Here is a 21,594-nt window from a genome sequence, read left to right on the forward strand (position 1 = left end):
CCTTCTTGTCCTTTCCTCACTGTAGCTCACATGAAATTTAAAAGGAAATGTCATGATTTATGTGTGATAAGTGTGCATTTCCCACCAGATATATGAAGCTGAGTTTAAAACGATTAAATGACAGCTGATGTTCTGGAACACACAGACATTTTTTAAAAATAAAATGGAGGGTGTATATCTTAATGACAACAAAAGAGCTGGAACACAATGTTTCATTAGTAGGTGGGTTAACTTGCAGTCTTTGCTAAAGTTCAAGGTTAATTAAGTACTCGAGTGTCAAGAAAATACAAATAAAGGTCAGTTAATTACAAAATTATAAAAGTATATAATTTGATTGTATGAGGACAAAATGGAGAAATAGATACTTTATAAAATTATAAAAGTATATATGCAAATTAAAACCATCAATACATGTTAAGTGCCCATAATAGTCTACATTACAAATATTTGCTTACACATGTATAGCACAAATAGGTACAGCTAGACAATTTTTGACCCTGGCTAACCAAAAGTGTTTTGGCCAAATGACCTTCCCCCATGGTCAAAACTAAAACAAAGACTAGAAATAATGTTTATTTCAATCTTTGAGACTGAGAGGAATTGATTCTAAAATATCATCTTTCTTTCAAGTATTTGGTACATACTTGGACAATATATCCAGGTACCATTAGATGTTATTTTTGGAGAAAGTGAAAAAAAAGTATGATTGTTTATGGATATTATTATGTATTATTATTCAATTCATTTGGATGCCCCCATCCCCCATACAGGCTCAGGGCAGCTTCCAGCAATTTATTAAATACAGTAACATTTCAGATTAAAAACAATTACCCTAATACTAAAAACTTGATGGCAACTAATATATAATAAATTAAACAACAGAAATTCTTGTCATTTGTAAAATGCGGGGAGCGGGAGAGAGGGAGGCCATTTACTGGTAAACCATTGCTCCCCACCCATGGGCCTGGTGGAACAGCTTTCATCTTCCAGACCCTGTGGAACTAGCTCAGATACTGCAGGGCCCAGGTCTCATCAAACAGAGTGTTCCGCCAGGCTGGGGCCAGGGCTGTGGCTGAGGCCAACCAGACATCTTTCAGGCCAGGGATCTCCAGTAGATTGTTATTCACTGAATGCAGGACTCTTCACGGGACTTATTGACTTACACTTCCTTTTTGTTTACTTTCTTCTGCAGTTTTTAGAATCAATTCATCTTCATCATAAAGATTATAATAAATATTCTTACTAGTCTGGGTGTTAGATGTTTTAATTTTGACCTCTGAGGAAGGTCATTTGGCTGAAATGTGTCTGGTTAGCCTGGAACAAACATTGTTTAGCTCAACCTATTTGTGTTGTGTATGTCAGTGAATATTTGTAATGTAAGTTATTATGGGTCCTTAACATGTATTGATAGTTTATATATGTATATTTGTGTGTGTGTGTGTGTGTTTGTATTTTCTTGACCTTTGGGTACTTATTCCTATTTTCTATAGGGTTAAATTTTGTTCCCCTTCTTTGTTCATAAAGCTAAAGTGTGCCATCAGATCATACCTGACCCTCACCATGAGGTTTGCAAGGCATGAAATAAACAGGAATGGTTTGCCATTGCCTTACTCTGCATAGCAGTCCTAGTTTTACTTAGTAGTCTCATATCCAAGTACAAACTGTGGCTGACCCTGTATACCTTCTAAGCTCTGACAAGTTTGAGCTAGTCTTGGCTATTTGGGCTGTTAGTTCTTTCTACCTTGTTTTAATTTGCAGTCTGTTCTCTACAGGAGGACAGAAACATTCCTCAGTTTGAAAGACCTGAGCAAGGCTGTTGACAATAGGATGTTTTGAAGAACATTGATTTATAGGATCATCATGACTCAGAAGCAATTTGATGGCACGTAACACATACACACACACACACACTTAAAATGAGGTAGATTTAAGCAGAAAGTGGGCTCCAATCAAAAAGGTAGAGAACAGTGCTAAAATCATCCTGTATAATAATACCTTTAGTAACTTGTATATGTGATATGACTAAAATAGCCATATTCCCTCAGTGGGAATTTAAATAGGTGAGGCTGTCATTTAAAACCAAATCAAAGGGTGATTTTTTCTATGGGAAGTACACCTCAAAAGGTGCAGCTTTGCTCCTGTAAATAATAACTGCCCAAATCAGAAACACCACAAGTCACAGTTTTTCTCTTCAGCAGCTGCTGTCTTTTGGACTGAAACTAATTGGTTTGGAAATTGTTCTTTTCTCTTGAAAGTAGAGGTCTGGTTTCTTCTTTATCCTGGATAAATGGAATAAGAGGTGCAACCACATTTATTTGATTTGCTTTAGTTCTGTGCTGGTGGAGTGGCTAAGAGTATTGTACTAGTATCTGGGAAACCTGGATTCAAATCCCCACTTGTACCATGGAAGCTTACTGATTGACCTTGGACTAGGGGTGGTGATTCAATAAACCTAAATCACACCAAAAAAACATAAAAACCCTTATTGGGTTTATTCGAGTTATTTAACTGGAAAAAATGCAGGGGAAAACCCAAGCCAAATACTAAGGGACCTAACAAGCTGAATAAAGATTTGCTTTGTCAGCAAACCCCACAGGCTGGTTCCCACAAAACCCCTGTAAAAATTCCTTTAAAAAAATTGAAGAACAATTGCAAAGTTGTTGATTAGACTTCAAATTTTTACACACAAAACCCTTTCAACCTACCTTGGCTGGATTTGTGGTAGACTCTGCTGGCTTGGAAAAAGTTCCCCCTTCCTGGATTGCTGAAGGCTCAACTACATAGAATTCTTCCCTGTTTTCTTCCTGCCATGTGGGTGGCATTGTTGGTTCTTCAGGATGCAAATCCTTTTCTAAGGTCTCCAGAAGTTACAGCTCTTAATGAATACTGATTCATATTGTCTCTAGTGCACATTCATATAAATATGCCTCCTTCTCCCCATTGTCTTCCTCCCTGCGTAAGTCACTTATTCAGGTACCCTTTCCATCTCCTTCTTTAACCTTTTGCCTCCACTAAACCTCTGCTTCCTACCCATTATTTCTTTAGGCTCCCTGTTTGATATTACTATTAAATAAAAAGAGGGGGGAAAACTACTGGTTTACAGGAACTAATAAATGGATATCTGCAATGTTAACCTTTCCTTCTGTTTTACCAGCATGTGTAAGAGCTGGAGATTGGAAAGAAAGAAAGTAGCAGGCCAACAGAGAGTCTGACTGGAAATATAAAAATCCTTGATAGTCTTCTTATTGGGTAATTCAGATATGTCCCTTTAGTGACCTTGGATATAAAAGGGAGTCTGTCTAATGCTAATTTTTCTCTAGTTTCAAGGACAATGCAAAATGAGAATCTGAGCTTTGTAGAAATCTAATTGAATAATCAGTAGGGGCTTCAAAATGGCAGAGTTGAATTAAAAGCACTAGCAAGCTCATTACTGTAGGGAAAAAGTGGTTGGGGAAGGAGGGGTGGTAAAGAAGTGCATGCAGGATATTAACTGTGGCATCCTACCTGAATTCCTTTTTTTTGTTTTTGCTAATTAGAAATTCTTAAGTGTTTCCGTTAGTCCTTACTCCCATTTCCAAAAATATCCTGTTTCTCCCCCACTGCCACAATGGGTAGTGCTGAAGGCAATGTGAACTGTAAAGTTACAGCAAAGTGCTACACTATTGTTTGCATGACATATTTTGAGGTAAAATGAACTGGGAAAGGTAGCATTGTCAGAGTATGGAAGGAATTAGGGTGGAAGAAATACACAATGAGGGAAAGGAAAAAGTGATAGACAGGAAATAATGTTACCTTTATAAACACAAGTTTGCTTCAAGCATTATATTTTCTATGGCCATTTCCGCACGGCCGTGGAGGCGCCTCCACGCCGGCAGAATTCTCGCCGGCGTGGAGGCGGAGGCCGTTCGCATGGAAGCATGTGGGCGGCCTCCAGACAGGCCGGCAGACGGCAGGCGGCTCCGCACGGAGCCGCCTCTTCCCCCTTCCCCGTCCCACTCACCGTGTCCCCATCGTCGGCCTGCTGGCCGTCGCAGCCCCGCCCACGCTGCCCTCCGACCTCCAGGGGTCGGAGGACAGCGTGGGCGGGGCTTCGACGGCCAGCAGGCCAACGACGGGGACACGGTGAGTGGAACAGGGAAGGGAAACAGCGTGTTCCCGGTGGTGCTGTTCGACCCGCGCCGCCGGGAACATGCTGTTGAAGGAAAAACAACCCTTTAAAGGGTTGTTTTTCAGGGCGGCTTGATGCCGCCCTGGGGGAGAGGGAGCGGAGTCAGGTCGGCGCTGCTGCGTTGCAGCAGCGCCACCTGTGCGAATGGCTCCCTGGGGACGCCGTTTATCCCGTCCCCAGGGCGCCATTAATGGGCCGTGCGGAAACGGCCTATGGGAGTGTCCCTAAAATGACCATTATTGCCATCATAATTTTAAAAACTCTTCATTGGAGGTGTGTACAAGTCCTTTTCATGTTACAGTTTCCATCATGGTGTGGGGCCAGGACCGCGTCTCTGGTCCTACACAGCTGAATTAGTTTAAGACTAAATTAGAAAACACCCAAGAAACAGTTTTGAAACAGAAGATAAGTTTACTGGACAGCATAAGTATCTGACCAGGGTGTCCCCTTAAGGGTAAGAGGCACACCCTCTTCATACAAAAGGACCAATTTTATAGACACAGAATTTAGAAAGTTACTGAAGGTTTAACCCTTCCGGGTGGCTCTCTAAAGAGTCACATCCAGCATAGGAAGAACCTTAGTTTTTATAGATACAAGAATACATACGTCATACAGTTCATCCCCTTAAGTTCCACGTACATAATCCATACCTCTTTCACGTGCTGTAAGCATGAACCTTAAAATCCCATTGGATAGATCTGTCTCCTGGTCACAGTAAGACAGTTTCTATTCAACGTGTCACTTTCCTTAGCTCATGTCCCTCTACCCATATGCAAAGGGCTGCAATAAAACTAGCCTCTGTCTTTCTTGTTTCCAAGAAAAAACTGTTTTTTTAGTTTTCTCCCAGAGAGAGATATGTCCTTAGGGTATGCAGCATTCTGACATTCCTTAGGATCATAAAACTTCCCTTCAGTTCCCCAGTTTGAAATGTTAAAACATGATTCTAACAACAATAGAATTATAGTGAAATACTAATACATGTGAATCTCTCATTATCATTTCTGTGTTCATTTAGCATAAATAGAAAAACACTTTTTTCCTTATTTAATTAATCACATTGATTTAGCTATCCCCTATTGCTGGTTCTAACCCAGAAAAACAAAGTTATAAAATGCATATGTCTGATGTTACGTTGGCCTGTAGTGACAAGATCTTAAAGATGTTATCTTTGCTTGCCTGCATAATCACTGACAAGCTTCTAACATTCCTTTTGACCTGTTAAACATGCAGGCTTCTAGTCACTTATACAGAAGCACCCATTTTGATTCTTCATATCTTTGGTTCATATGAACTTCCATATTCCTTGATCAAATACAATTTATAGACATTCTGATCCGTCCCCACAATGGGATTAACTTGTAGCAAATCTCCATGAGAGATCTCTCGTATCATAAGTAGCCATTACACTGCTGTTCCATGCTACTATTGCGCCAGAGGACTAGTAAAGTCTGGGAGTTGATAAAGCAAATATTAATTTCTTATTGGATGCTATTTGTTGGATGCTATCAATTTCTAATTGGGTGCTATTATTTTTGAAGCTGTCTTAATCCGCTGAAAGGTACAAACAGATACGGCAAACAGGGGCTTACATAAGTGTGTGTAATACATTCTTTAGCCCACTGTTGTTCCACCGCCCCCCACCCCTCCTCCCAAATTGTACATATTCCTCCGTTTAACATTCTCAGGGTACATTCAGATAAACTAATGTCTACCACATGTAAGTTGAATACATCAACTGCAGCTGTGGTGTTTCTTGACTTCTTTCTGCATCTCAGAAAGGAGGACACTTTTCCTCTACCACTCTCTCCATGTTCACTTGATCCCAAGAGTAGGTGCTACTGAATATCTGTGGGTTCTGAATTCAGATGTCACAACAAATGATAATTTTTACAAACTGTGGTTAATAAACCAACTATACATCCTTCTTTGATATCCTAGCTGGGTGGCCAACAAGCCAGTTTGTTGAACTGCCTGCAATTTAGACATTATAACCAACTAGGCTTTCCAGGCCTTTTATGCTGATGGGCTCTTAAATTTTCTGCAGTTGAAATTCACATAGACATTTCACAACACCTCAGCAGCTTTGTGGCAAGCTCTGTGTCACAAGCAAAAGGATACAAAACTTCTTCTTTTTAATTGAGAAGCAGACTTGGAAGATTAAATATACACCTGAAATCCTGTGGTTGGAACTCTGAAAGGAAAACGACTGGGAGGGCAAAATTTAAGCACTCCACCTCCTACCATTCTTCCACTCAAATCAGTCTACAAAGTCGCTCATGGTAAATTTCATGTTATGTTACGTTGTGAACCTGGGACTCCACAAGCCTAGCATAACATTGTAACAACTGTACCAGACAACATCAACCCTCTATAAAATGCAGTGTGTTTTAGTCTGCTTTTATGCTTTTGATGGGTTTCTAATGCTGGTGTTTATGTTCTTATGTCTTACTTTATAAGCTGCCTTGAACATACTCTGTGGAAAAGCAGTGTAGAAATAATTTAAACAGATAATATAAATGCAGATCATAGCATTACTGTGCTAAGAAAACAAGGGGTGAGAGAATTTCTCATTAGAAAGGTCTTACAGGTGCTAAGGTAAACTGCTGACTAAGTTCTGGATATTGGAGCGGAAATGCCTTTGAATATTGAACACATCATCCTCTGATCAAAATTCATTTTAATAGTCTTAGCTATCAGTGGCTGTTGTTTTTCTTGGCCTATTATAAAGCTTTGTTTTAAGTCTGTGAGACAAACAACTACAGTTTGTGAGCTGAATCATTACAGAGACCCTACAGTTTGTCTGCTAAAGGGCAGTGGTGGAGTTATTGTTTATGGTTTCAGACAAACTGTTTTTCAACTACATTTCTGAGGAAATTTATATTTGATTTAGTTGCATCTCAGAAACCTTAACCTGCCTGTGCCTCCCCTGATAAGTTAGATGCACTGTTCAGTGACCATTCTTCTCTTGAGGCAGGCCAGAAACATCAGTTATCTGCTAAAAGCTAATAAAAGCATAGGCTGGTTTTTCAGACAGCTCTAGGATTCGGATAAATACAGATAAGAACATGAGTGACACCGACTCTTTGGGCCAGTGACCCTTACCTGCTGCTTCTGTGCAAAGAAAAAAAAGGAACATTCTGGAATATCCCCCCCCCACACACACACACACACACATTTCCTTCCCTGTTTCTCAAGATGTAGGAGACAGATAAAGGCCACAGGGCTGCTTACCCTAGAGAGAAATAACTATTTTTATGGCTGCTACACAATTAGAACTAGAATTCATAGATCAAACTTACATAGTTATTGACGTGTATTTTCTAAGAAGTTAAAACCTATCAACTGTATGGAAAGAAAGAAAGTATTTCACATGGATACCAATAAGGAAGGGATCAAACTGCACCCCTGGTCTTGCTAGTCACTTTTTACCACACAAGTCAGTAAGGTCAACTAGGAACTGAGTCTGTTCCCCTATTTGGGTAATTTAATTTATTTGATCCTTGGAACACTTTAGATTTAATGACTGTTTGTATTAGATTGGAATGTAGCATCAGTGTTCAATACAGAATGTATAATTCCCTTAACATAAAGCACTTTTCCCCCTCAGTTATAATTCAGTCCCTGAATTCCTTTTATGGTATAGAACTGCTCTCCAGTGAATGGATAATCTCCAATAAGATGCTGTTGGGGGCTGAAGAGTGAGAAAGGCTGCTGCTTCCTTTTAGCAGCTATACAGCTGAATAAGCACTAGAAGCTGAAGAATTCAATATTACGAATGTGTGGGAATCTTGCTGTCTTAACCCATGTCAATTACAAAATGCTTTGCAGTGCAGGAAAAATGTGGGCTGCTAAGTATTTGCTTGCTGAATTGCACAGCACTTCTTAAGGCATCAGAACGTAGTACTTGATAGAAAGGTGGGCTGGAAAAAATCCATTACAGATGTGGGAGGAAGGACAATCATACGTGCTTTTCAATACCCATGGTTTCAGTAACCTACCACTAGCTGGGACCTTTCCTTAATGGAGTCTTTAATTTCCAGTGAGGATGAGTGAAGGAAGGAAAAGGCATTTGTGTTAGGAATATGTATCCTATTGCCTGAACCTACTTTTCTTGATAATTCCACTTAGAAGACAAAGAATGTATCTTCTCTTTAAACAATTATGCTCCAAGTCCTCATTGTTCTTCAAGGCTAAACTTATACACTTTGTGATACCTGGGAATTAAATTCCATCATGATTGTTCTTTTGTTTTTGCTCTGAATCATAATTCATTTTCATTATCCTCTTCAGAGCTGAATCACATCCCTATGAGCACCCTAAGCCTTGAAGATCCCAATGTTGCTATTCAAAGGCAATTATTTCCTTTTCTTAAAATGCATTGCATAGAAGTCATAGGCGTGAAGTAATGCATTTTAGATTGATGGCATCTCAGTATAAGCTCCTGGACTCCACCCCAGCTATAGGGTGTCATAAGGGGCACAGGGAACAGGAACTGACATGAGAACAAGACACTGCACCACACAACATAGAGTTTCCCAGAGATTTTGGGTCTCCATCTTGTGTGTCAAAAGATGTGCTGGGGGGAGGGGGGAGGGAGGTTGGAAGCTATAGTTTTCCTATGCCCCATGGTATGCACGGCTGAACAATGGGGCTAGCTAATCTCCATTAGAAAAACCCTAGAAAAACAATCAATTCTTTGTCTCTGGCCTTTCTGTCAGCTTACCTCATTCTGCCTCAAGACTCATTGTTTACTATAAATATTACTCCTACGGCCATTCATGGAGCATGTGTGTGTTTGTGTGTGTTTTGGATCCCTGCTCACACCTTGCATTTGTGTGGGTTCCTTTTCAATCTCAGCTGCTCCTTTCATTGAACTCTAACTCTGGAAGACTGGTAACTATCACCCATCACTGAATCTCTATCCCACTTCCTCCCTTATCTTCCAATTAGCTCTTGTATGCTTTGTGCATGTATGCTTGATTAAATATATACAATTTTGGGTTATTCTTTTTTATTTTCATTAATAAAACTAAATTATTAATTATACAGATGTCTGCTAATGTAAGAGATTCGACCTGGAGGGTCCTTGTAGACACAGGGTACAGATCGCAGTTACCCCTTCTCACTAAGCTTTGTCTCCAAAGGCTAATTTCCCCAACTCAAAGTGGAAATGGCAACTTTGGTTAACATGGACTGGTCATTTTTGCCTATGAAAAATACCATGTACATTGATAGCGCTGTGTAAGTAAGCATAGTTTCACATCAAAACAACCCCAAGCAAAAGGACTAGCAGCAATATATTGAAATATGCAATTATTTCCACTTCAAGAAAAGCTGTGTCAGATATCATGGCTTTTAAAACACACAGAACTTACCAGTTTGATATATTACATTCACAATTGTGTCTTTATTGTGTGATGGTATAGAAGCGAGACTTTATTATTTAAAACCCCATTTACAAATACTTACTGTAAATGAGATTGTTTCAATAATAAGAGAAAGTATCTTTTAGACAGGGACCAAATCATGGGGACAATTTGAAGAAAAATGGTCTCAGTAAAAAACTTCAAAATTATATCCGAAAAGTACCTTGTTATCCTATTTTGGCACCATGCAATATTCTAACAGTCTTCAGTTCCAGCTTGGTTGCTCTTCATTGACACTGTGCATGTACCAGAGATGATTTGCCTTAGACAAAAGTGGAAGCAACTGCACGCTTGCTTTATTAATTTGAATTCAGTAGGAAAATGAAACCCAGGAGAGCTACACAAATATTCTTGGAAAGTACTAGAATTGGCTTTGTTGCTGCTTCCTCATCAGGTTACCCTTCATTGTTCCATGTAATTGTGCTGCCATCTGGTTTACACATATTTTTTTCAGATTATTTATGGTCCACCTTTCTCACTGAGATTCAGGACTGATTACCTTTTTTAAAAAAAACTTTCAACAAACAATATATTATATACAATAATAAAACTGGATTACAAATTAGAAAATGTTGCACTAAAACCAGTGTAAGACATGCAATCAACAATCCGGGTCCAACTTGCTTGAGACAATGGAGGTTGCAGTAATGGGGAAAGGTTTCAGAACCTGACAAGACATCATAAGGCTCCAAATCCAGTTTTATAAATACATTATTCATGTTTCACAAACATGGTTCTTAACTTTTGCTTGAAGATTTTAAATTTCATTTTGCAAACCTTGTAAATTCTTCATAACCAAAAAAACTGTTGATTTTTGATGAAAATGTTTGAGTTAAAATATGCACACCAGCCAAGTTCTCCCTGTTTATGTTACACACATGCCATCATGCACTAAAGCTTACTCAGATATTAAGATCTTCCTAAAATTGCCAATTCCCAGATGAGATCTGGAGCCCTGCCAGAATTGCAGCTCATCTCCAGACGACAGAGGATAAAATTCCCTGGATGAAATGGCAGCTTCAGAGGGGAATCTCTAGCATTACATCCCTGCTAAAATCCCTCCCCAGATTCCACCCTCAAATCTCTGGGAATTTTCTAGCTCATAGCTGCACCTGGATCTTCCTAAGATGCTCTGCTCCATATTGATCATGTGTTCTCCGTGGGCCTTCATGGTAGTAGTGCCACAAAGCTACAGTATTCTTTCCGTTAGGGAAGCTGACTATGTACAGTGCTTTCAGGACCCAGACAAAGGCAGTTTCCTTTCCGAGGTCATTTTATAGATATTGTGTTTCGGTTAGCCAATTCTGGGCTCAGAAATACCTGAAGATTTGCAGGTGGAACCTGGAAGGCAGGCTTTAAGGAGGAGAAGGACCTCTGTAGTTCACCTTCCAAAGCAGCCATTTTCTTCCAGAGAAGCAGAATAAAGGTTTTAAATAAATAAATTTTGTATAAATAAGTGATATCTCTGGAGCTCAGTTGTAATTCTGGGGGAATCTCTAGCCCTCACCTGAAAGCTAGCCATCCAAAAAGCATCTATGTCACTAATGGTATTAATGTACCAATATCTCTAATATTGAATATACATATACTTAAATAATTACAAATAAGCTTTTATACTATGTACTGTATAACATAATCTATACAGTCTTATTACAAAGAACACAGAAGAAGAAGGAGGAGGAGGAGGAGGAGGAGGAGGAGTTGTTTGGATTTATATCCCCCCTTTCTCTCCTGTAGGAGACTCAAAGGGGCTTACAATTTCCTTGCCCTTCCCCCCTCCCAACAAACACCCTGTGAAGTGGATGGGGCTGAGAGAGCTCCAAAAAGCTGTGACCAGCTGGCGTGTGTGGGTGTGTACAGGCTAATCTGAATTCCCCAGATAAGCCTCCACAGCTCTGGCGGCAGAGCAAGGAATCAAACCCGGTTCCTCCAGATCTGAGTGCACCTGCTCTTAGCCACTGCTCTTAGCCACTACTCCACTACAAAAGGGTCTTAACAAAATTAACACTGAACAATATGCACATGGGATGTCATTCTATGGTTGTTCACCTTCACAATGGCCTGTTATCTTGTAATTTTCCAAAGAAATCCTTTTCCAAAAAGGCTACAAAAAAATCCTAATAGATATTTGATTGTTGTTTTCTTGTTTTTATTTATTATCTTATTTTATTACATTTCCCTCTGCCCCCCTGCCACCCATTTTCAACAGCTGTCAGGCTCAGGGCAGCTTACAAACATTTAAAACATTAAATACAACATATAACCTTGGAATAAAACCAATGATAATACTAAAATTTAGATATATATCAACAATAAAAATGCAGTAAAATGACAATTCAACCTAAAGTATACATCTCCAAGTCTCAAGGTATCCCTGTACAAGGTATAATCAGGGAGTTGGGGAGAACCATAATGGCCAAATATGTGATTGCAAGTTGTCTTGAAGACTCTGAGAACTGCCACATAATATATTATCATAAAATAAACTCATTTCATACATCCCCAAGAAAGTCGAGAATATTCAGAAAGTCTATTCACAATCCTCTTGCAAGGCTCAGTTACCCTCAAGGGTGTTTAATTCACCAGGTTTAAAAACAATATACTCTTTATTATGAATTTTGTTAAGGTGTAATTTGAGGATGTGCAACTAGAAAAGTCTTGGTACAATTCCACACCACAGCCAACAAACTGCTTTGGAAACACTCATAATATAAACATCAACACCGTTGAGATCACTGCTTGTAGGGTTTAAAAGACTACTTATCCGGTGATATGTAGCCTCACAAATATTACAGATTTTTGCCCAAGGCTAGTGAAATGGTCATGTGCAAATTCCACTGAAATCAGTGGCATTAAAGTACTTAATCAAATGCCTAAAACACTTGATTTCAAAGCCATTATGATTTTTGCTGTATTATTATATCCATACATAAGAAATATTAAAGATGCTACTCACCCTCATGTATGATTATATGTATAAAATTGTCAACGAGGGTGATATTTCTGTAATCATGGGGGAAGTCTCATGTCAAATATCCCAAGGATTACCCATAATCACTCCTCCTTGCCGCTGGGGAATAACAAGCAATCTAGTCTGACATGTTCTTTGCCACATGAGTAAATAAAACTGTAAGGTTTCATTTAGATATTTGATTACACAAATGGTTGAATGAATCAGCTTTACTAATGCTTTACTAATGAGGTAAATATGTTGTTCCTTTTAATAGGGCATTTAGCTTTGCCTTGATGACAGGTACTTGTGGGATCTGGTTCCAGCACCTTCTCTTTGAACAGAGAACATAATGGCACTCATTCAATTTTTGTTTCTCCTCATTTACAGGTCAACACTTCCTATTACTCTACACCTGGATCCCTGGGGAATTCTACAGCCATAGTCACTCTCCCCCACTTACAGCAACAACTATCGGTGAATATGTATGTAAAATAAATCTTTCTTAGTTTTATAGAGAAGATATTGCTGGGGGCAGGATATTGTTTCCTAACAACCACAGCTCATGCTGAATGTTTCCCCTAATCTGAAATAAATGTGAAGCCACAGCTCCCAGAAGTAAGCAAGCACAAAATGAGGATGAAAACCCCTGGGTCTGTATTGAGGATACTTTAATAAATGCAAAATACTTCAATAAATACAGACATGAGAACTTTCCACAAAAATTTATGTTTCTGGGAGCTAGCCATCACAAAGTTATGACTCAGTGGATGGAGGCAGTCACGAAATGGTGGCTCAGTGAGTGCAACCAGTCACAAAATGGTGGTTTGTACAAACTTTACAGCATTTGAGAACTGATCAACAGTTCCAATCAACCCTGCCAATTATAACTTGTCCTACAAAGCTGATGTTTTCCTTTGAAGAGACAAATCATAGCTCTGAAGCAGCAGAAAAGAGATAGTAGCACACTCCTTTCCTGTCCAGACAAAAGCTACCTGTGTGTGAGCATGAGGGGAAAGGAGGAGAAGTGGTGCTGGTGCTTTCCTTTTCCCATCAAAGCAAAGATGTGTGGTTGTACCTTTTTCTCCTCGGTACAAAAGAAAGAGGAGAGAAGCTGCTGCAGTAGCATTAAATTGAAGGATAACAACATGATTACAGCAGCACTGGAGGAGGGGCAAGGGACTTTTAATTGCCTAGAGAGTGATTGGTACTCCTGAGTGACCTTCTGCCCACCCCAGTCTACAAGAAAAGATGGATCAATTTAATTTCAATTTCCAGAATTACAAGGCAAGCTAACAAACCTGATCTGTTGCAGAATCACCAAAACATTAATAAAATTGATAGGAAAGGGGTTGGAAGGGAAAACAGTCAATTGGTGATAGACTTAGAGTCCATAACAGCCAGTGCTGGATCTTGCAAATAAACTAGATGCAACAACATGGCAAGGGACTATATGCTGTTTCATTATCTGCATAGTACAGGCGTTGCTCAGATAGGAGTTGGTATGGAAATGAGCTTTTTGGTGATTTTATTAATTCACCCATCTCCCATCCCAGAAAGGCGCAATTTGCCTTTTAGGAACCACATAAACATAAAAGTGTGTCATTACACATTTTTCAAGGAATTTGGTCACACTCCTAAATTTTAACATACAATCACTATGCTTGTGTATTTCTGGATTGTGAGTTTATTGCTTCAGGGATGTCATCTCATCTAATAATTCATTTTTGTCATACATTTTTATCTATTTGTTCAGCATTCCTGATTAAAGTTTATTTTTTAAATTTACCTAATTCACTGGCCTTCTAGAGCATTCTTACGTCATGTGACAGAAGTGTTAACTTGGAGAGGCTTTCAGACACAAGAGTACAACAGTTCTTAATATGGTATAAAACAGGTAGCTGTACTGTATCCTCATTCATGTTGTTTAAACAGAGCTGCTTCTTCAGACAATGTATTTGCACTTTAATTCCTTATGTTTCACCAGGTGCGTTGCTTTACACTCCTACACAGCTCATGGTCCAGATGAACTAGAACTGCAAAAAGGAGAAGGCATTCGTGTTTTGGGGAAATATCAAGAAGGTTGGCTAAAAGGGATGTCTTTGGTCTCCGGAAAAGTTGGGATCTTCCCCAGCAATTACGTCACTCCATTTTTCAGGTCTGTAATGTAGAGAATTAAAAATCAAAAGAAGTGAAATGAAGAACTTTACACAGGCCAAAGCACATTGGATTGGCGCAGTATTATAATAAATAAGAAACAGAAAACAGCCAAGGAAGCAATAAAACCACTGGATGAGAAAATATGTGAAAGGGATGTTGAAGAGCAATAAGGAGATTACAGAGAACTGTAGTGAATTCTTTACATTGGTTTTCATTATGTAGATGTTAGAGAGACACCCACATCTGAGTCTATTCTATACAGCAGAAATATAACATCTTGAGAATGTTGTTAAAAGTTTTTGGGGAAGAGGTTTACACAGTTCTCTCCCTCCAAATGTCTTCAAGGCTGATTTTGCATGCCGAAATCACCCCTCTGTTGGCACGGGGAACGCCCCGATGCAACCCCCAACCCTGCAGCGTGTCTGTCATGTTTTTACCCCAGTGCTGCCCAGCAGCGCCAGCTTTGCTTCGCGAATTTCCTGAACCGCAAAGGTTGGGGTTCTTTTGAAAAGCCCCTTTGTTGCACCGGTGGCTTCTGCTGGAGTGCAGAACTTCTCAGCAGCAGAATAGGGCCCACTTTTCCCACCTTGCAGCTCTGGCCCACCCCATCAATCGGCGCACCCCCTTTGCCCTCCGCCCACTCACAAGAAGTTTGCATGGGTGTAAATGGTGATTTTCTTGCACACATGAGAAGTTTAAAGGGGGGGGAAGCCAGCCGGTGATTCTCCATGAGAGCAGTTTGCAGGGGAAAAGCCAGACAGTTTGCGGGGGGGGGGGGGGAGAGCTGGTGCTAGTAAACTCCTTGCGCGTGTGAGAGAATCACCAGGTTTTTAAAATTAAAATAAAACGTTTTAACAATAAAATAAAATACTGCCAGTGAGTGGGGGGAATGGGACAAGATTCGGCCAATCAGAATGCAGGAAACGGAGCGAAATTCAGCCAATCAGAAGACAGGAAACGGAGTGAGATTCAGCCAGTTGGAACACAGGAAATGGAGGCTGCCCACACATGCGTAGAATAGATCCTGGAAGAGCTTGCGGTGCTTAAGCTGTGCTTAAGGGAAAGCCCCGGGCTTGTGGGGAATCTCTTGGGGTTTCCCACAGTGTCCCTGGCTGGAGTGAAGGAAAAGCTGAGGAGTTGTGGGGAACTACGAGCAGTGTGAGAAGCCCCACAGCAGATATGCTCCCAGATATTCCACAGGGAATTTTGAAAGTGTAAAATCAGCCCAAGATGTTTTATTTCTCTCAACCCTGGTTTTATAACATTGCTAAACTATTGATCTTTTCCCCCTCAAAACAGGTTGAATAACAAAAGCAGGCAGGAGACACTTTATTTCTCCTGTCTCCCAGCTCTTTCATTTTCGCTGTAGTCATGCCCACCATTTTGTGTGCTGCTGCAGAGATTCTTCTGCCTCTGCCATTTGCTGAAGATTTCCCACAGAGGTTTCTTCTGCTTGCAGCTCATCCAGACGTTTTTTACTGTAAAAAGTACATGCATAAAGTTTGTTTTGCCTGACAGTCTGGTGCACATATCATTTTTCCTTTTTTGTTGTTTTGAGGAGCATATCTGCGAAGCCACAATGACACAACACAATAATCTGTAACATGCGCCTATTTATGTTGTAGCTTCACAGACATCCCCCTCAAAACAAAAAAAATGAAAATGACACGTGTGCAATATCACCAGGAAAAACAAACTTTATTCATGCACTTTTTACAGTGAAATCATGTGTGGATGAACTGCAAACAGAGAAAACCTCCATGGAGAACATTTACCAACTGGTGGAGGCAGGAGAATCTTTGCAGCAGCATACACAATGGCAGGCACAGTTATGACACTGGCAAGAGCTCCATTGGGTGGCAGGCAGGGAAAAAGATGTGTTTTGGCTGGCAGTGCTTGTATTGTCTGTGCAGAGCAAACAGAAAAAGCCAAAACAGATCTATTTAAAATGTCTACTAGACATTTCATTTCTGCTGTGCGGAAAAGACCACTATTTGGGACAATTTAGCTGAGGAGCCATTTTAAATAAAGAGTGATGACTAAATGAAATTTTAGAACTAATACAACACTGATACTACATAGTAGTCACTAGAGTGTGATTAATAGATAGAATGTTCCTGATCTTTTAGATACAAATATTTAACTGATCATTAAAATTAGCTGTCTTTCAATAGTTGTGGTAACCAGTCTGATACCAGTTTTAAAAATGGAATCCTGAGGGAATCTAGGAAATGACTGACCTGTAACCTTAAATCTGTCCCCCAGTATATTGTTAAAAAAATTATTAAAGCTAGAATTGTTGAAACAGAAGAACAAGTCTCATTCAAGAAGAATCTGTATGGCTTCTGCAAAGGAAAGTAATGGTTCACCAACTTTTTATTATCATTTGTGTCTATGTTTAAGTAGAGGCAATTTGGCACTTGCCATTCCAGAACATCTTAAAGTAAACTTAGCAGTCATAGGATAAGATGAAGTCACAATCTTTTATTAATAAGTGACGAAAAGGATGGTTAACGAAAAGGATGATAATAAAAGGTTAACGAAATGATGGCTAACGAAAAGGATGATAATAAATTGATAGTTTTCATAACAAAAAGTAAGCAGTGAGCTTCCCCAGGAGTCTATGGGCCTTTCCCCACTCACTGTTTGCTGCGCGCTACTCTTGCCAAGTAGCGCGGGGTCCAGCGGCACTCCCCACTACAGGGGCGGTGACAACGCAGCCGCCCCGACTCTGCCGCTCTCACGCCCCCTCAGCGCACGTCATTTCTGGTGCTGCTGAAAACGCCGCGTTTTGATGACCCCACGCAGAGCGCGGGGCAGTGGGGAAGCCAGGGAACACAATCCCCGCGCTGAAAAGGTCCACACCGGATGAAACTGACGTCATTTTTAAAAGTGGGGAAACAGCCCAAGTTGAGTCTGATGCTATTTTAATTCATAAATTATTTGAAGTCAAGATGAGCAATGAGGTAAACAAGGCTATTGATAACATGATAGTACAATCCAAACTGGACCCAAGAACTCCCAAAGGATTTATCTAGTCTGACCAACTCAATGACAAATGAGACAAGTGCAAATGATCCCCCCCCCCAACACACACACACACACACACACACACAAAATGATGATAAAGTTTGTGACTACCTGGGAAAATCAATCTTGGAATTGTTGCTTGCTGATCAGGAGAAACATCAACTAAGCACGTATTAGCACTGAAAAAGGCAAATTCAATATTGGTGTTCATTATGAAAAGAACTGAAAATAAGTCTGGCAGTATTATAATGCCTTTAGCTTTCAAACACTTCTAGTTTCAAACACTTCTAGCTTTCAAACACTTCAAACACTTCTACGGGACCGTCTCACCCCTTACGCCCCGAGTCGTGTCCTCCGCTCTGTGGAGGTGAATCTGCTGGTGGTCCCCGGCCCCTCCATGATGCGGCTGGCCTCCATGCGGGCCAGGGCGTTTACTGCCCTGGCCCCTGCCTGGTGGAACGCTCTTCCCCCAGCAGTTAGGGCCCTGCGGGACTTTGGAGAGTTCCGCAGGGCCTGCAAAACTGTGTTGTTCCACCAGGCTTTTGGGGGGGCCGGCCGCTGAACCCACCCCTCATGCTGTCCTGTGCACTGGCTATCTATTGGAACATCTGCCAACCCCCTCCCTTCCCAGGGTTTGATCACTGGGGCTGGGTGCCAGACGTCTTCTATTATTAATTAATTATTTATTGAAGGCTACTGCTGCTATAGTTTTATAGTTTTAAGGTTTTGTATATTTTAATTGGGGCTATTCGATTTGTTTTATTGTATTGCTATTTGTTGTACACCGCCCTGAGCCCTCTGGGGGTAGGGCGGTTTATCAAATCGAATAAATAAATAAATTAAATACATAAATATAAGTTACTCCATCTTAGGGTATATCATAAGTATAGTAAAGGGTGATTAAAATGATCATAGTTTGAAGCAACATATCTGCAAGTAACCTTTTTAAAAGGCTAGGTACTTTCACTTGGCATTAGTTATGACAAATGGGAACCCACAAGGATTTATGAGAAGCATCTCACTTTCCCCTCCCCCATTATTCCTTCTTTCCTTCTCTGAAAGCTCCCATAACCTCTTTTCCTGCTTCCTACTCCTCTTTTCCTTCTTCCTTCTCTCATTCACATTCAACAGCCAACCTACATTTATCTACCCCTCTGTCTTCAGCTTACCCTCCCCTGCAGCTGTCTCTATCAAGAAAAACTATTGCCCAGTTGCCTGGTTTCAGCTACTGGATCAGGCTGACTTGCATGGTAGGAGATCCTCATGGATGTGTGGGAGAGCACCTCACTTTCCCCTCTATTCTCCTCCCAGCAATATTTCCTCTTTCTTACTCCTGATAGTGGTTTAGAAATGCCTTGTCTGCTACATATTGGATTCCTGAAAAATTACTTTTGGATGATTGTAACTCCCAATAGCACTTATTGCAGATTAGACACTGATTGATTTGACAGGAAGGTGAGAGTACTGCAGAAGGATGAACAGCATAAGTCCTATTGGGACAACTTTCCATATCGGTCAACTCTGTTTTCATGTGTAATCATATCAAAACAGCACAGGCCCTCTCTCATGAGTCCAGCCATACTGCTATTCTGAAAATACATAGAAGTGTAAGAGGTGAATTGTTGAAAGCAGTCCAAGTACTAAGAACATGAAATGTGCTATTTAGTAATGTATCCTGAGTTAGTTTTTTTAAGGGAGTAGTTTTAATGGAGAAATCCAGATTTTTGTTTAAAAGGATCTGAAAGAAAAGATGACATTCTGAGTCATTCCACACTGGACTTTTATACAACACTGGTTGTGATTCACCATACCAGTCTTTAAAAAATCATTGTGACCAATCATTTTTTATCAAAAAAATTTATTAAGAAAATAAAATAAGTATTCTTTAAGAAGTTAAGTAGTTTCTCCATATAATCACCAAATGTGCATATTGGTTTGAGCCAGGTAAGTACGGGGTAGTTTCATATTCCCATACTATCATTTACATCACAGTAATGCCATTTATGCTTTAGTGGAAACATATACAAAGATTAGTTTCAGTTAAGGAGCTGGTATCTGTATTTAGTATTTTGCCTGCATTATTGTCTTAGAAGCTGATTTTAAGATGTAGAACTGGGCTCCCTTCAATCTCCTCTAAATTCACATTCAGCTAGGAGAGTATGTTTTCTACATAAATGTAAGCTTTAACAAGGACATAACTGGTGTTGTGATTATAACCTCTTCCTACACTTTCAAACGCTTGTGCTTTCTTCACCATTCTATGTTTCAGATCTGTCCTATCTTTGTGTATTTCAGTAATATATAGTAAGTGGTGTCAGTCCCAATGAGGAGTTTGATTGGCTCTCTCTGTTTCCAAATGAATATGGCTGTTAAGTAACAATCAATGACAGGCAAATAGAAAACTGGAAGTAAAGCTTGCTTCCCAATCAATGTATATTCATTACACTCAAAGAAACATTTTTGAATGGGAACCCATAGCAAATGTTGTGTCATATTCTTCACTCAGCTGTCTGTGATACATATCTGTTTTTTAATTGAAACTGAATTATAATTTTTTTATCCATGGGTAGAGTGTCTACATCTATCTCCTTGTCCAGCACACATACAACATTGCACAGAGGTGCAAAACATACAGTAATTGGAGAGAGATTTGTGGTTTCATTGAACTACCTACAAATCATAACAAAACTTGCAATCATTTAGAGAATGGCTAACCCTCTTTTTTCCAGGAGGAACAGTAATAGGCAGAGGGATGAGTGGTTGACAGAGGAGCATGTTCCATGCATTGAGCTATGTTTGCTGCGTGTTGAATTAGTTCAAATGGTTTTCCTCACGTTCGGGAGGTATATTTGCCATTCTTGAAATAGTGTGGTTTAAGATGGTTGTGAACCACAAACATAATATTTGAACAACTCTGAGATATTGTAATGCTTGATAATATGAAGGCAGGAAACTGAAGTGAAGAATTCCAGATTTTAGTCTGTTGTACGAGATATGACACGGCCTATTGGAAATCTAACCATCTGTGTTATTGCTTGTACTGAAGACACGTTTATTCATTTCTTCCCTTGGTTATATTTTACTATGTTAAATTGCTTAGTTTAAATTGGAGACACCACAGCCACTTTGGGTCCCAAATTATGCCTTCAGATATCCACTGAACCTCTTGAATAAAAGTGAGGCGGTACTTCATCATTTCTCTGGTTCATTTCTCCATGATATAGCCTCTGATAACACAATGGCCATGCCTCACTAATAAACTGAAGAAACAAACAATCAAAAGTCTAGCCCAGAGACCCCTAAGTAGTTTCATAAAATACCTCAGTCATGAACACCAATTTTAAGGCCTACTATTCTGTATTCTTCTTTGGAAATTTCCTCATAATAAATTGATGCCTTGGTTATTTTGATGAATCACTGCCCCATTATTAAATCATAAATCATTTCTGAAGCACAGGACAGCCACAGTAAGGTAACAAAAAAAGCTAGAAGTGCTGCCTTTCTTTTCTCTCAGAGGAATTAGTGCAGATATTTCTGTACGGCTCAGGTTCTGAGCAAATTAGAAGCACTTAGGAGGGTTATTTAAGCACCAGCATCATGTGGAAGATTGATGGCCTTCTTAGCAATTTAACAGGTTTAGGTGAAAGAGCTATGTGGCCTCATCAGAGAACATAGGGAAGCAATAATAAGAAGTGACAGCAGCTCACCAAGGGGGAAGAAAGCGCAGCTGGGGAAATGGAATTACAAGGGGCAAAGAGTGTGAAAACTCCCTCAGATCCTCCCTTCAGGATCGTTGCCTTCATTGATGTCCCATCAAGAAATCTATTTGCTTTGAAAAGCCTTCTCCCTCCCTTCCTCTG

The 21,594-nt window shown here is 39.9% G+C and overlaps 1 protein-coding gene across 1 annotated transcript in view; it reads left to right on the top strand.

The window, feature by feature from the left end:
- Positions 1–21,594, top strand: part of SH3RF2 (SH3 domain containing ring finger 2) — a 113,546-nt gene that overhangs the window by 80,315 nt on the left and 11,637 nt on the right. Inside the window, exons 6-7 of the mRNA XM_048492086.1 lie at positions 12,935–13,029; positions 14,532–14,702. Of these exons, the coding sequence (XP_048348043.1) occupies positions 12,935–13,029; positions 14,532–14,702 (266 nt within the window). The remainder of the gene's footprint in view (positions 1–12,934; positions 13,030–14,531; positions 14,703–21,594) is intronic.

The sequence above is a fragment of the Sphaerodactylus townsendi genome, linkage group LG03, assembly GCF_021028975.2.
Source record: "Sphaerodactylus townsendi isolate TG3544 linkage group LG03, MPM_Stown_v2.3, whole genome shotgun sequence".
NCBI lineage: Eukaryota > Metazoa > Chordata > Lepidosauria > Squamata > Sphaerodactylidae > Sphaerodactylus > Sphaerodactylus townsendi.